At 46.2% G+C, this 14,894-nt stretch overlaps 1 protein-coding gene across 1 annotated transcript in view; it reads right to left on the reverse strand.

The window, feature by feature from the left end:
* The window catches only part of ABCA13 (ATP binding cassette subfamily A member 13), a 316,624-nt gene that overhangs the window by 180,543 nt on the left and 121,187 nt on the right, over positions 1–14,894 (reverse strand). Inside the window, exons 32-34 of the mRNA XM_074986018.1 lie at positions 9,263–9,377; positions 7,332–7,661; positions 4,594–4,663 (exon numbers count right to left, since the gene is read on the reverse strand). Of these exons, the coding sequence (XP_074842119.1) occupies positions 4,594–4,663; positions 7,332–7,661; positions 9,263–9,377 (515 nt within the window). The remainder of the gene's footprint in view (positions 1–4,593; positions 4,664–7,331; positions 7,662–9,262; positions 9,378–14,894) is intronic.

Below are 14,894 nucleotides of genomic sequence, written 5' to 3' on the forward strand. Positions count from 1 at the left end.
TGTGCTTCACTGTTTGAATTTGAACTGCCATTTTGATTTCAGGTGGGTGAATTTCAGTTTCAGTCTCTGTGGCAGCTGGGGCTGCCTGACTGACCTTTGTTCTCTTGATTGGCCTTCCACTGTGTGACTCACGGGGGGAGGGCCTGACCCAGGCCAGGAGGCTTTAAAAGCCGGAGGCAAGGGCCACCAGGGGAGTGAAGCAGAGAGGGAGCTGCAGACAGAGGAGTTTAAGAGGGAGTTGGACAGAGGGAGGCCTACGATGGTTAGGAAGACCTGCAACACCTGTGCCAGCCCTACTGCTGTCTCCTCCACCTGTGCCTCTAGCCAGACAGACTGCCTGACCATGGATGCCTCTACCCAGATCCTGGTGTGGCTTTGCAGGGACTGTGGCTTGCAATTCCCACTCACTGATATCCAGGCTGTGGGGACCATCCAGTGTGAAAGGTGCCTGCTGGCGGAATCTCTCAGGCGATGGGTGGGAGAGCTAGAGGAGGAGGTAGTCACGTTGAGGAGTATTCGACTCCACAAGCAGTTCCTGGATAGTATTCATGTGGAGACAGCTGAGGTAACTGTCCCAGTATGCAGGACAGCTGATAAACCAGTGGTGGAGGAGGAGATAGATCAGGGTGGACACTGGCAGCTTGTTACTTCTGGCAGTAGGCAGTGTTCCACCCCTGCTCAGAACCCTCCCACCATAGTACTAGGAAACCGTTACGGTGTACTTGATACAGGAGACAAAGGATCGCCCTGTACAGCAGAGAAGAAGCCTCATACCCCCCCAAGGCTGGGAAGTCTGCTGCCACCACTGTGAGGAGGAAATGTAGACTAGTGGTGGTCAGGGACTCTTTTCTGAGGGGGACGGAGGTGCCCATCTGTCGCCCTGACAGTTCATCTCGGGAGGTGTGCTGCCTGCCGGGGGCCCATATCCGAGACGTTTCGGAGGTGTTGTCGAGGATTATCCGGCCCTCTGACTACTATCCCATGCTTCTCATCCATGTGGGCACTTATGATACTGCGAGATGTGACGCAGTGGTGGTATTCTCCTCAATCCTGCCTGTCAGTGTTAGGGGCCCAGGTGCATCCTAGAGGTGAATGCCTGACTTTGAAGATGGTGTCGCCAGGAAGGCTTTGGCTTCCTCGACCATGGGATGCTATTCCAGGAAGGACTGCTAGGCAGAGATGGTGTTCACCTTTTGAGGAGGGGAAAGACCCTATTTGGACACAGATTAGCTAACCTAGTGAGGAGGGCTTTAAACTAGGTTCGACGGGGGCAGGGGAGCAAAGCCCACAAGTAAGTGGAGAACATGGAAACCTCGGAGATGGGTCAGAAATGGGAGGCAGCATGGGCAGCAATGTCAGAGTAGAAAGAGAATCAGGGCAAAATAGGGAGGCAAGATCAAATCAATATCTTAGATGCCTATATACAAATGCAAGAAGTATGGGTAATGAGCAGGAAGAACTGGAAGTGCTAATAAATAAATACAACTATGACATTGTTGGCATCACGGAACTTAGTGGGATAATACACGTGATTGGAATGCTGGTATTGAAGGGTACAGCCTGCTTAGGAAGAATAGACAGGGAAGAAAGCGGGGAGGTGTTGCCTTATATATTAAAAATGTACACACTTGGACTGTGGTGGAGATGGATGTAGGAGATGAACGTGTTGAGAGTCTCTGGGTTAGACTAAGAGGGGTGAAAAACAAGGGTGATGTCCTGCTAGGAATCTACTACAGGCCGCCTACCCAAGCGGAAGAGGTGGATGAGGCTTTTTTTAACAAAGCCATGCAGTGCCCCGGATTTGGTGGTGATGGGGGACTTCAACAATCCAGATAGACATTGGGAAACCAATACAGCAGGGCACAGACTATGCAGTAAGTTCTTGGATTGCATTGGAGACAATTTTTTATTCCAAAAGGTTGAAAAAGATACTGGGGGGAAGCTGTTCTAGATTTGATTTTAACAAATAGGGAGCAATTGGTAGAGAACTTGAAAGCGGAAGGCAGCTTGGGTGAAAGTGATCATGAAATCATAGAATTCACAATTCTAACAAAGGGAGGAAGGGAAAACAGCAAAATAGAGATAATGGATTTCAGGAGGGCAGATTTTGGAAAACTCAGAGCTGGTAGGTAAGGTCCCACGGGAAGCAAAACTGAGGGGAAAAACAGCTGAGGAGAGTTGGCAGTATTTCAAAGGGACATTATTAAGGGCCAAAAGCAAGCTATCCTGCTGTGTAGGAAAGAGAGAAAATATGGAAAAAGACCGCGTTGGCTTAACCAGGAGATCTTGCACGATCTCAAAATAAAAAAGGAATCATATGAAAAATGGAAACAAAGACAAATTACAAAGGATGAATGTAGGCAAACAACACAAGAATGCAGGAGCAAGATAAGAAGGGCTAAGGCACAAAATGAGCTCAAACTAGCTACAGGCATAAAGTGAAACAAGAAGGATTTTTATAAATTTATTAGAAACAAGAGGAAGACCAGGGACAGGGTAGGGCCATTGCTCAGTGAGGAGGGAGAAACAGTAACAGGGAACTTGGAAATGGCAGAGATGCTTAATGACTTCTTTGTTTCAGTCTCCACTGAGAAGTCTGATGAAGGAATGCCCAACATAGTGAATGCTCGTGGGAAAGGGGTAGGGTTAGAAGTTGGAATAAAAAAAGAACAAGTTAAAAATCACTTAGAAAAATTAGATGTCTGCAAGTCACCAGGGCCTGATGAAATGCATCCTAGAATACTCAAGGAGCTGATAGAGGAGATATCTGAGCCTTTATCTATCATCTTTGGAAAATCATGGGATACAGGAGAGATTCCAGGAGACTGGAAAAGGGCAGATATACTGCCCATCTATAAAAAGGGGAATAAGAATAACCCAGGAAACTACAGGCCAGTCAGCTTAACTTCTGTGCCAGGAAAGATAATGAGGCAGGTAATAAAAGAAATCATCTGCAGGCACTTGGAAGGTGGTAAGTTGATAGGGAACAGCCAGCATGGATTTGTAAGAACAAATCATGTCAAACCAATCTGATAGCTTTCTTCGATAGGATAACAAGCCTTGTGGATAGGGGAGAAGCGGTAGATGTGGTATACCTAGATTTTACTAAAGCATTTGATACGGTCTCACAGGATATTCTTATAAAAAAAACTAGGCAAATACAATTTAGACGAGGCTACTATAAGGTGGGTGCATAACTGGCTGGATAACGGTACTCAGAGAGTAGTTTTTAATGGTTCTCAATCCTGCTGGAAAAGTATAACAAGTAGGGTTCTGCAGGGGTCTGTTTTAGGACCAGTTCTGTTGAATATCTTCATCAACGATTTAGATACTGGCATAGAAAGTACGCTTATTATGTTTGCAGATGATACCAAGCTGGGAGGAGTTGCAACTGCTTTGGAGGATAGGGTCACATTTCAAAATGATCTGGATAAATTGGAGAAATGGTCTGAGGTGAACAGGATGAAGCTTAATAAGGACAAATGCAAAGTGTTCCACTTGGGAAGGAACAATCAGATTCACACATACAGAATGGGGAGAGACTGTCTTGGAATGACTACAGCAGAAAGGGATCTAGGGGTTATAGTGGACCACAAGGTAAATATGAGTCAACAATGTGATGCTGTTGCAAAAAAAGCAAACACGATTCTGGGATGCATTAACAGGTGTGTTGTGAACAAGACATGAGAAGTCATTCTTCTGCTCTACTCTGCGCTGGTTAGGCCTCAGCTGGAGTATTGTGTCCAGTTCTGGGCACTGCAGTTCAAGAAAGATGTGGAGTAATTAGAGAGGGTCCAGAAAAGAGCAACAAGAATAATTAAAGGTCTAGAGAATGTGACCTATGAAGAAAGGCTGAAAGAATTGGGATTGTTTAGTTTGGAGAAGTGAAGATTGAGGGGCAACATGATAGTGGTTTTCAGGTATCTAAAAGGGTGTCATAAGGAGGAGGGAGAAAACTTGGTCTTCTTGGCCTCTGAGGATAGAACAGGAAGCAATGGATTTAAACTGCAGCAAGGGAGGTTTAGGTTGGACATTAGGAAAAAGTTCCTAACTGTCAGGGTAGTCAAACAGTGGAATAAATTCCAAGGGAGGTTGTAGAATCTCCATCACTGGAGATATTTAAGAACAGGTTAGATAGATGTCTATCAGGGATGGTTTAGACAGTCCTTGGTCCTGCCATTGGGTCAGGGGTCTGGACTCGATGGCCTCTCGAGGTCCCTTCCAGTCCTAGTATCCTATGATTCTATGTACACTACAAAATAGCAGAAATGTTGTGGGTGTGCCTGGCACTTCCGTGCATCCTGCATTATCAGCCTCTGAGGGAGAGGGAGCTAACTGCCAGCTGCAATAATTTAGAGCAGCCTTAAGGCTTCTCTAATTTACTGCAGAAGACAAACACTACTGACCTGGCCTGGAATTAATAGAGCTTAAAACTACACCTACATGCTTCAGGCCTCAGTTGTATTGCTTGGTGAGGACCAGAGAGTCTACCAAGTTTCACTTTCAAAACAAAGCAAGTGAAATAAGTTTCCAAGTTTAATTTTTTATGAACCACGGTCATTATCAAAACTTTTTGCTAACTGGCAATCTTACCTATTTCTTGGCTTTCAAAGAATGTAATGAAAAATAATCCTTGTCCAAAGGCAGTTGTAGGCAAAAAACACTGCAACAATAGAAAAGAAACAGGATATGAATATAAATGATATCTATTAAGATATTGTGTGATATTAATAACTATTGCACTGTGCAATATCAATGGAAAAACAATGGACCCTTCAGTTTTAGAAAAGCCTAACAATCCAGTCTATCACTTAGCTTTCTGAATCTGAACAATACTTACCTGCGTGTTGCTGAAATGTGCTCTCCAAATTAAAGACTGCTATGGAGCTGGTTATTAATATTTAAATGCATTATTTAATGTTACCACAATTTATGAAGCACCATAAATTCCCCACATATTGCAAATATATAATGTATAACATTGGAAAAGTGACTAATGCAATTTACTTTCTGTAGTAAGAGAACGACCCTAGAACTCACAAGCGGCAGGCTGACAAAGTACACATTATGCTGTACACTGGGCAAGTATTCTATTGCAAGAAAATAACATTTTATTTCCAGTGGAGCAATATAAATTGGACTGTACTTCATCAGAACAGCACAAAATGGAAAATGGCTAACTTCAGGGATGTGACATAATAAGAAAGGAAGAATTATGGTGTGTGGGAAATCACTAACCAACATCAAAACATCACATGTAAAAAAACCCCCAAAACCTAATCCCTCTGCCCCAGGAGCTTATGGCATTCACATACTGTGAGAAGACTGCTGAAAAAAACAAATAAAGTATATGGGAGGAGGGCAAGGTAAGCAGTGAAAAAACAGGGGTAGCTTGTGCATCCTACTGCATGGAAAACATGGATCTGGAATAACAGATACCTGCAGTATGACCAAGGGTTTGGTCCAGTTTCCATTATACTCAGCAGGAGTCTTGAAACACATCATTCATATTGTGAATGGGTAAATATGTATTCAACAGTGCAAGGGTTAAATGCATGCAGCTGGCAGCTCTACGTGTAGGAAATTTCCAATTACAATGTACTATTTGACACTAAACACTGATCTGGTTTGTTTTGCCCTATTTACAGTGACACAGAGATAGTTTAATTCTTTGTATATAATATTTAAATTTGCAGATATGGAAATAGCAGGAGCTTAACTGTGAATAAAATTGAATTGTTATTAATAATAAAAATGTTAAAAATACAATAAAATTCCACAGCATTGGTTTGACACATACTCCTAAACTTATTAAAGAAAATACAGTCTTTGCATAAGCTGTTTTTCCTTCTATTCTTGTATTAATGTTCAAGAAATTTAGGGGCATAAATTATGCTATTCCTACAGAAAGTTAAGGAACCTTCCCACCTCCATTGGGCTTCAACTGAAGAACAGATTCAGGTTTAGATGCCTTCTGCAGTATTTATAGACATGGCATCAATTGTTTTCACTTGTGTGTTCTTCTATGAACACTTTTGAAATACAGTGCTGTTCAGTTTTATATTAAATTACAACTCTTGTTCATTGTACATTACCATTTTATATCTCCACCCCATCTGGAGAGGATTAGATATATCAAATGGAAAAGAGAAATCTTAAAATGTAATCATAGTCTCAGGGTTTGTTTGCCTGTTTGGTTTCCTTCAACAAAGATATTACAGGTGGAAGTGGGTCAGGTGAGCTGCCAAAGCTATGATCCTGACCTGACAATACCTCCAGCATGAGGAATACAGATTCTAAAGTGTACAGCCTTTAGGAGAACAAACTCTGCTTAGTTCAGACCTTATCAGAGATTCATTGTGACAAAAGGAGGAGGCTTTGCAGAGCGTAGGGAAATGCAAAGTAGAAACTAGGAAAATACTATAAACAGATAATTTGGTAAAGTAGTTCATAGATAACTGTTTGAATCATAATTTATATTCTAGACTAGTGGACAAAAACAAAATTAAGGACCTTCACTTTTTCAGGAGAATTTTAAAAGAAATCTCATTCCTTTCCCCATAGACAGTACTCTCTACAAAGAGCAGGATCTGCAGTAAGCATTCTTACATAGCTATTTGTCTTGTAGTTGTATTTTAAACAAAGGAGTGATTTCTGCAGTTCACTGCTAAGATTTACACTGAATTTCTACCCAGAATAACCACTAATCCTATAAGGATTAGGACAATATTAATTTTCAAAAAAAAATACAAAAATAAAACCTAGCAGTCCTGTAGTATCTTAAATACTAACTATTTTGATTATTAGGTAATGAGCTGTCGTGGGTAACACCCACTTCATCAGATTCTGGAACAAAAATGACCAAACAGGGTATATATATGGTGGGGCGGGATGAGGGGGGAGGAGAAAGAAGAAGAATTAATTTTCCAAACTACTATTTTTACTTTAAAAATGTCAATAAAAATGCATCTTTTTTTCTCAGATGTGCTGCACTGGATATATCATAGAATCATAGAACACTAGGACTGGAAGGGACCTCGAGAGGCCATTGAGTCCAGCCCCCTGCCCCAATGGCGGGACCAAGTACTATCTAAACCATACCTATGCAGACTTATGCTTTCCAAAGGGTGCTGTCAATTTCTTTGAATAGTTATTTTAGCTTCTCCTCTGTTGTATTTCTCAACTGGTTTTCTGTCTAGATATGCCATACAATTTCAGTGAGATGCAAGAGCAAAGCAGGAACCTCTGAACAGGATAATCAGAGGATTTGCTAAAGGTCACATAACCATGGAAATGAATCAATCAACAGTTTTTTAAAAAGAAATACTTACCGCAATGATCTGGTAGGCAAAGCTAAGTTGGTTCTGCAGGACCAACAAAACGATGTACGGTAAAAAGCTGATCATATATATAAGGCTAGCACAGAGAGCTGCTGTATTGGCATTGCTAAAAAATGCACCCAACAGGTAGCTTAGCGTAACCACTGCAACTGCAAAATCGAGGAGAAAGAGGAAGACTAGGAAGCCATCACTGAATGCAAAGATGCTGCTTGCTTTTAAAATGATGACCAGAGCACAACTGCTGATAGTGAGCATAATGACGTTCTCCAGAAACCAGGCTAGAAAGTGAATGGCAGGATTCACACCCATGGTCTTCATATACTACAAGAAGAGAGAGACTTTTTATAATTAGTTAACTTCTTTTAAAAAATTGTGACCATCAAGAGATATGCGCTAACCTTCCAAGTGACTGCATAATAATATTATCCTTACTCCATGTTATACTTTTCCCACTGTCTTTTCATGTGCTGACAAATTAAGATAAGAGCAACAGACAGCATTAAGACCCAATCCTGTAGAAACTTGCTTTTGAGCACAGTACATATGAGTTACCCTTTTGACTCAAAAGAGATTATGCATATTCATGAACAAGTGTTTGCAGGATTAGACACTTAGATTATCTCTTGGGTACAGAATCTACCTTTATTGCTTCTTTCAAGTGCCGTGCACATCTATGCCACTAATATTAAAGAACAGCAGCAATACAAAGGCACTATAAACATAAAAATAATGCAAGGCTATGAATGATTATCAAAGAGATTAAAAGTGCTCTGTAAATAAAAGACTATATTGTACAAACACATCAAATACTTCCTGTCCTTTGTTTTTGCTGTTTTCTTGCTGAATTTAAAAGCAATTTCTGAAAAGCCAATGTGCTATTTTCACCCAGACGTCAGTTTATGGGAATTTACAATCTTGCCTATTGCAAAATTTTTCAAAGGAGATAGCAAAGAAGGGAAAAAATTCGCTAGGAAATTAACTTCTGCGTATACAAGCGAAACTCTCTGATTTAACATTGCTCATATGGCCAGAAATAATTGTCACATGCATTCGAGAGCACCATTCCAAAAAACATTTTTAGGATTGTAATACACTATTTTTCTAATGCTTTTCATCTTACAAACACTGGTAACTTACTATTCAAAACACTGCTGCAAATTAGATAAGCCCTATTTTACACATTGAAAAACAAAAGTCTAAAAGAAGTCAGATGACTTGTTCAAGGTCAAATAGGAAGTTCTCAGCAAAACCAAGAATAGCATTTGAATTCCTGGGAGGTAAGTGCTGTTATATCCATGCGTAAAATATGTGGCTTAAAAGTCTCAATCCTGCAAACTGCCAAACACCTGATGAGAGCCATACAATTGCCTCCTTAACTTCAATATTAGCTGTGATTATTTGCCTATGTAACTGTTATGCCTTTGATTTCTGTATGGACTTGAAATACCTAAAGACTAAAATTTCCACTCATTTTTACTCATTTCAGTGTACTTCAAAGACGTCCTTCTTTTCTAGTTTTGGGGTTCTCCTGATTGAAAATTAAGGTCATTCTGAGGCCTGGGGTTGTTCTTTGAGGATGGATAAACATAACAGCAATTGAAGACATTCAGCACCATGCAATATTGGGACCTTTATCTCCAAAACTCATTTCAAAAAATAGTGCTCAGCTTTAAATTTCATACTTCTGTCATTCACTGCTCTCCTTCCTTTCAACAGAGATAAATCTCTGCAGACCAATGGGACTCAAGCAATATCCCAGTGAATCTTATTTGGCAACTGGAACTCAGATTAAGATCCCAGGAGAGAATGAAAGACAAAGCAGATGCATCGTTATCCACAGAACCATCTCTCTCCAAACTTAATGTGTATTGTCTGTACACCCCTAGAAATGTTTCACAGTTAAAGGCTCAGCTAACTATTACCTCTTCGAGATGAATTTCCCTCTCATAAACCAATTGCCGTACCATCCCAGCAACAGATATCATCCATGTTATCATCATTATGAATGGAAAAAAGAAACCAATATTGTTCAAGAATCTGTAATCAAAAATACAGGTATAAGACTCAAAGGAGAAAGAGGAAAAATAGACAATTAATATTTTAATACTCAACAAACAATTCTTGAGGTTGTGATTTTACTTAACTCTGTTAACAATACTTCCTTGCTGCTGCTAAACATACCTACTGTATTTTAATGGCAATACATAGGCTTAGTAGAACACACAAAATGTACCTCCAAGACAGTGGCTCTCTATAGTGAAAAATATCCCAAATTATTTTAATGTTTTGCAAGGTGCTAATTGCAAATGTTGATATTTCGAAGGCCTGTTATGTTTACTAGGCAAATTCTTCCCGAAGGTGGCTGCATTATACTAGTGAGACATTTCAGATTAGCTGGGGCTCTTTCAAAAGATCCTGTGGAGCATCTACACACAAAATGCATTCTTTTGAAAGGAATTCAAAAGAACATGGCACTTCTTTCAGGCTATGTCTACACAAGACACTTTTCCCAGAAAAACTGAGCTTCTGTAAGGGAAAAACTGCGAAGCGTCTACATGCAAAATGTGCTTTGTCAACACATGCACCAGCAGCATTATACCTCTTTCTGTTCAGGTATAACGCCTCTCTCAACACCATTCTGTCAAGAAAACAGTCATATAGACTCCCCGTGGCCCTTCTGTCGACAGACAGGGCTTCTGGTTCACAGGGCTGCCGTGTTTGCAGAGCTTCTAGTCAGCCGTTCTGTCGAGAGAGGGCTGGGCAGGCTGGCTACTCTCTGTTGACAGAGCGGCTTGCTCTTTCAATCCTCTGATGTGTGGCCACAACCTGTCAATGGAAGTTTTGCCTGGAAATCCCTTCCAACAGCCACTTCTGTTGACAGATGCTTTTCATGCAGACATAGCCTCAGAGGCCTTCTTCCTCTCCCAAATGAGGAAGAGTGCCTTTTTCCAAAAGATTCTTTTGGGAAAAAAAGTGTGTGTAGATTCTCCATGGCCCCTTTTTTTAAATGAGCAGTCCTCTTGGTGCCAGATTTTACGATCCATGTCCTGGTCTTTTGAAAGAGAGGGGGCTGTGTGAATGTTCTCTTTTGAAAGAGCGGATTGCTCTTTTGATCCACTATTTTGTGTGGTATGCACTCTTTTGAAAGAAGATCTTCTGGAAGAGATCTTCCAGAAGATCATCTTTCAAAGGATCACTGTAGTGTAGATGTGGCCAGTATGTCTATAAAGCAAGGTTATTCTGGAACATCTTATTCCAGAGTTGTTATTTCAAAATAAGCTAGTGCAGAACAATGCATATCTACTACAGGGAAGCCCTGGATTAAACAAAGTTTATTACAAAATAGTGTGTCTAAACACAATAGCACCTATTTCAAATAAGAGCCCCTGGAAGCAGAATTATTTCAGAATAATCTTATTCCAGAAGAGCCTATTTCGAAATAGCCTCTATTCCCTGTCTACACAGTACCTATTCTGAAATATATATTTCAGAATAGGTGCTATTATTCTTCGTACAATGAGGTTTACCAAAGTCCAAATAAGCTGTCTGCTATTTTGTAATGATTTCGCAGTAGTGGTTGCATCAGATAGAGACTTGCAAAGTTATTTGGACATAAATTTGCTATGTAATCATACCCCCAGCATTTTCATCTTGCATTCCAGTCATTCACTTCTATCTTTTGCTTATACAAAACTAAACACTAAATTCCCACCGCAAATAAGTGAACAAATTCTCAGCCTCTGGCTACGTCTACACGTGAACGCTACATCAAAATAGCTTATTTTGATGTAGCGACATCGAAATAGGCTATTTCGATGAATAACATCTACACGTCCTCCAGGGCTGGCAACGTCGATGTTCAACTTCGACGTTGGGCAGCACCACATCGAAATAGGCGCTGCAAGGGAACGTCTACACGCCAAAGTAGCACACATCGAAATAAGGGTGCCAGGAACAGCTGCAGACAGGGTCACAGGGAGGACTAGCGCTTCCGGGGCAACAACTAGCCGCTCCCTTAAAGGGCCCCTCCCAGACACACGCAGCCTGCACAGCACGCGGTCTGCAGAGCCATAGGTACGCACACCTCAAGCGACGCAGTCATGGACCCCCAGCAGCAGCAGCAGCAGCAGCAGCCAGAGGTCCACACAGCTGCCCCTGCAGGAGCAGTGCTCACCCTGCTCCATGCCATGCAGGAGGCAGCTGAGCACCTCCTTGCCACAGAGGAGGAGCTGCCCGCAGGGGAGGCGGACGCAACCCCCAACCCTGCAGCACCCTGCCCCCCCCCCCGCCTCACACGACGCCGGCTGTGGAGCTACCCCACGAGCACCGACTGGTGGGAGCGGCTGGTGCTCAGAGAGTGGGACGACGACCACTGGCTCCAGAACTTTCGCATGAGCTGGCAGACATTTCTGGAGCTATGCCAGTGGCTCACCCCCACAGTCAGGCACCAGGACACCTTCATGCGGCGTGCCCTCAGCGTCGAGAAACAGGTCAGCATTGCTGTCTGGAAGCTGGCCACTCCAGACAGCTACCGATTCGTGGAGCAGCAGTTTGGCATTGGGAAGGCCACCGTCAAGGCTGTCCTCATGGAGGTAAGAGGACCCACGAGGGGAGGGGGAGGCAGCCCTGGCAGGGGAGCAGGGGGGAGGGGGGCCCTGGAAGGGCGGGGGAGGGGAGGGGGGCCCTGGCAGGGGAGGGCCACACGCACCCTGCACTCCCCTCATTGGTGCTGTCCCATGTGCTTCCCCTCCAGGTCGTCCGCGCCATCAACGCCCTGCTCCTCCACAGGCTCGTGAGGCTTGGGGACCCAGATGCCGCCATTGTGGGCTTTGCCACCCTGGGCTTCCCCAATTGCTTCGGGGTTCTGGATGGCACTCACATCCCCATCCGTGCCCCAGAACACAGTGGAGGACGCTACTTAAACAGGAAGGGCTACCACTCAGTGGTCCTCCAGGCCTTGGTGGACAGCTGGGGCCATTTCCTGGACATTTATGGGGGCTGGCCTGGCAGCACCCACGACGCCCGGGTATTCCGGAACTTGGGCCTGTGCCGCCAGCTGGAGGCGGGGACCTACATCCCCCAGCGGGAGATCCCTGTGGGGGACACCACCATGCCCCTCTGCGTCATCACAGATGCGGCATACCCCCTCCGGCCCTGGCTCATGCACCCGTACACAGGCCATCTGTCTGCCAGCCAGGAGCACTTCAACCAGCGCCTGAACCACGCGCGCCAGGTGGTGGAGCGCACATTTGGCCGCCTCATAGGGCGCTGGAGGTGTCTCCTCACCCACCTTGATGCGGGCCCCACCAACATCCCCCAGATTGTGGGCTCGTGCAGCGTCCTCCACAAGCTGGTGGAGAGCAAGGGGGAGGCCTTATTTCAGGGCTGGGCTGTGGAGGCCGGCAGGGCCGATGTGCAGCCACCCGCTGCCCCCAGTCGCCAGGTGGACCCCGAAGGGACCCGGGTCCGGGAGGCCCTGAGGGCCCAGTTTGATGAGGCGGCGGGGTGAACGCTGGCAGGCCCCCCACTGACCCCCCCCATCCTCCACAACACTCCCTGCCCCTACGCCCACACTAGAGAGCACCCAAGAGCACCCCCCCACACTTTTCTTATAAATAAAAGCAGACAGTTGTTCGTCAACTCAAATATCTGTAGAGCTCTTTTTATTATTATCAACAAGACTAACTATTTACAGGCAAAATCTAACTTTTATATATATATATATATATATATATATATATATATATTATAAATAGGGATAAGATGAAAGGGGAAGACAAAGAAGGGGAGAACTATGTACATGGGGGGGTAAGGATCAGCATAGTAACAGGGGTCAAATATACAAACTATTTACAACAAACTAACATCAAACTGGGGGGAATATATACAAAGGAGGAGAGGGGGTGCCACGTCCTGGGCCCCACACCCCCTAAAGTCCAGCGCTGGGGGTGGGCGGCCGGGATCCCCGCCTCAGCCTCAGCCCTGGCTGGGGCTGGCTGAGGCCCGGGCAGACCGAGAGATACGGCCGGCGGGTGTCAGCTGGCCCCAGGTCCCCCTCGGCGGAAGGGCCCTCGGTGGCGGGTGGCGGTCTGATGGAGGACAGCGCAGCGGCTGGAGCAGCGGGTGGAGCAGCAGGTGGAGCAGGCAAGGTGGGTGCAGCGGCAGCCGGCGCGGCATGGGGGACCAGGTAGTCCGCGATACGGTTGAAGGTCCGCAAGAAGGCCCCCCGTGCCTCCTGGCGCCAGGCCAGCGCCCGCTCCTGCAGCTGGAGGCAGCGTTCCTCCACCCGCAGCCGCTGCTCAGCGACCTCCAGCTGCCGACGGTGGAGGACCAGCAGCTGGGGGTCCGTCGCCGTCGCCTGGTGGTGCTGGGTCTGCCATCTTCCCTGCCGTGGGGCTGGTCGGACATCCGCCGAGGGGCTGGCCTGGAGTGATGGCCCCAGAGGTCTGTCCAGGACCACTGACGCCTCACCGGTGCTCTCCGGTCCTTCCGATGGTGCAGCTGTGGAACACAGGAGAGGGGGAAGAAGAGTGGAGACAGCCGTTAGTGTGGGCCCCGAGCCATGGCCCTTGTCCCCCTACCCCTCTGCTGCAGGTTCCCCATCCCCGTCCCCGGGAGATGCTGCTGTGATGGGGTTCAGGGGTCCCCCTGCACTGCACCCCGTCCGCTGGCAGGAGTGACTCTCACTCAGCAGGTACAACAGGAGGTTTATTAGGCGACAGATGCCCAGTTTCTCCCAGAAGCGACAGCACAGCAGCCAGAGACAGTCCTTTGAACCTGTCCTGGGGAGAAGACCCCGAGGGGAGCCCCTCTGGGGTGTAGCTTTCCCCCTCCTCAGGCTGGATGCCTTCCAGCTCTCCCTTCCCCTAGCCTCTAACTGCCGCCCCCGATTCAAACCCAGCTCGGCTCCTCCCTCCTCTTTGTTCAGGGCAGAGGTGTAACCTGCCAGTTGTAGCCCCAGGGTCATCCTTAGCCACTGGGAGCTATTCTGCTTGTTTCTCGTATGTAGCCTGAGTCTCGCATTTGCACTCCCCCCACTCCATCACATGCTGCTGCTGCTGCTGCTGCTGCTGCTGCTGAGTGTCCCACCCCCTCCGCCCGGGGAACCCTAGAGGTTCCGCTCCCCCCAGCCCCGGGGATGGGTCATGGCACTGTCGTGATGCGGGGGGGGCAGGGGCTGATGCACTCTTCTGAGGGACATGCCACTGCTGTCCTTGGGGCCATGGTCATCTTGGCATGTGGAGGTCCCTGGTCATGTCTCTTACCCCCGCCCCTCAACCCTGGGGGTGTGCACCGGGGGGGTACATACCTGACGGTCCACTCCCACGGTCGGGGGACACCCGGGAGGTGGATGCCCGGCTGGAGCTCCTGGATGGCAGGACGATCCTCAGGCCGGCGTCGCTGGAGGAGGACTCCCCCTCCTCCTCCTCCTCCTCCTGTGCCCCGGGGGTGGGCTCCTAGGGGGGCCCCCGGGGTGCGGGGCTTGCCTCCGGGGCGGACTCCGCCTCCGGGGCCTGCTGAGGCTCCTCAGCTGAGGTATCAAGAGTGGCCAGA

Source organism: Carettochelys insculpta, chromosome 2 (genome assembly GCF_033958435.1).
Source record: "Carettochelys insculpta isolate YL-2023 chromosome 2, ASM3395843v1, whole genome shotgun sequence".
Taxonomy (NCBI): Eukaryota; Metazoa; Chordata; order Testudines; family Carettochelyidae; genus Carettochelys; species Carettochelys insculpta.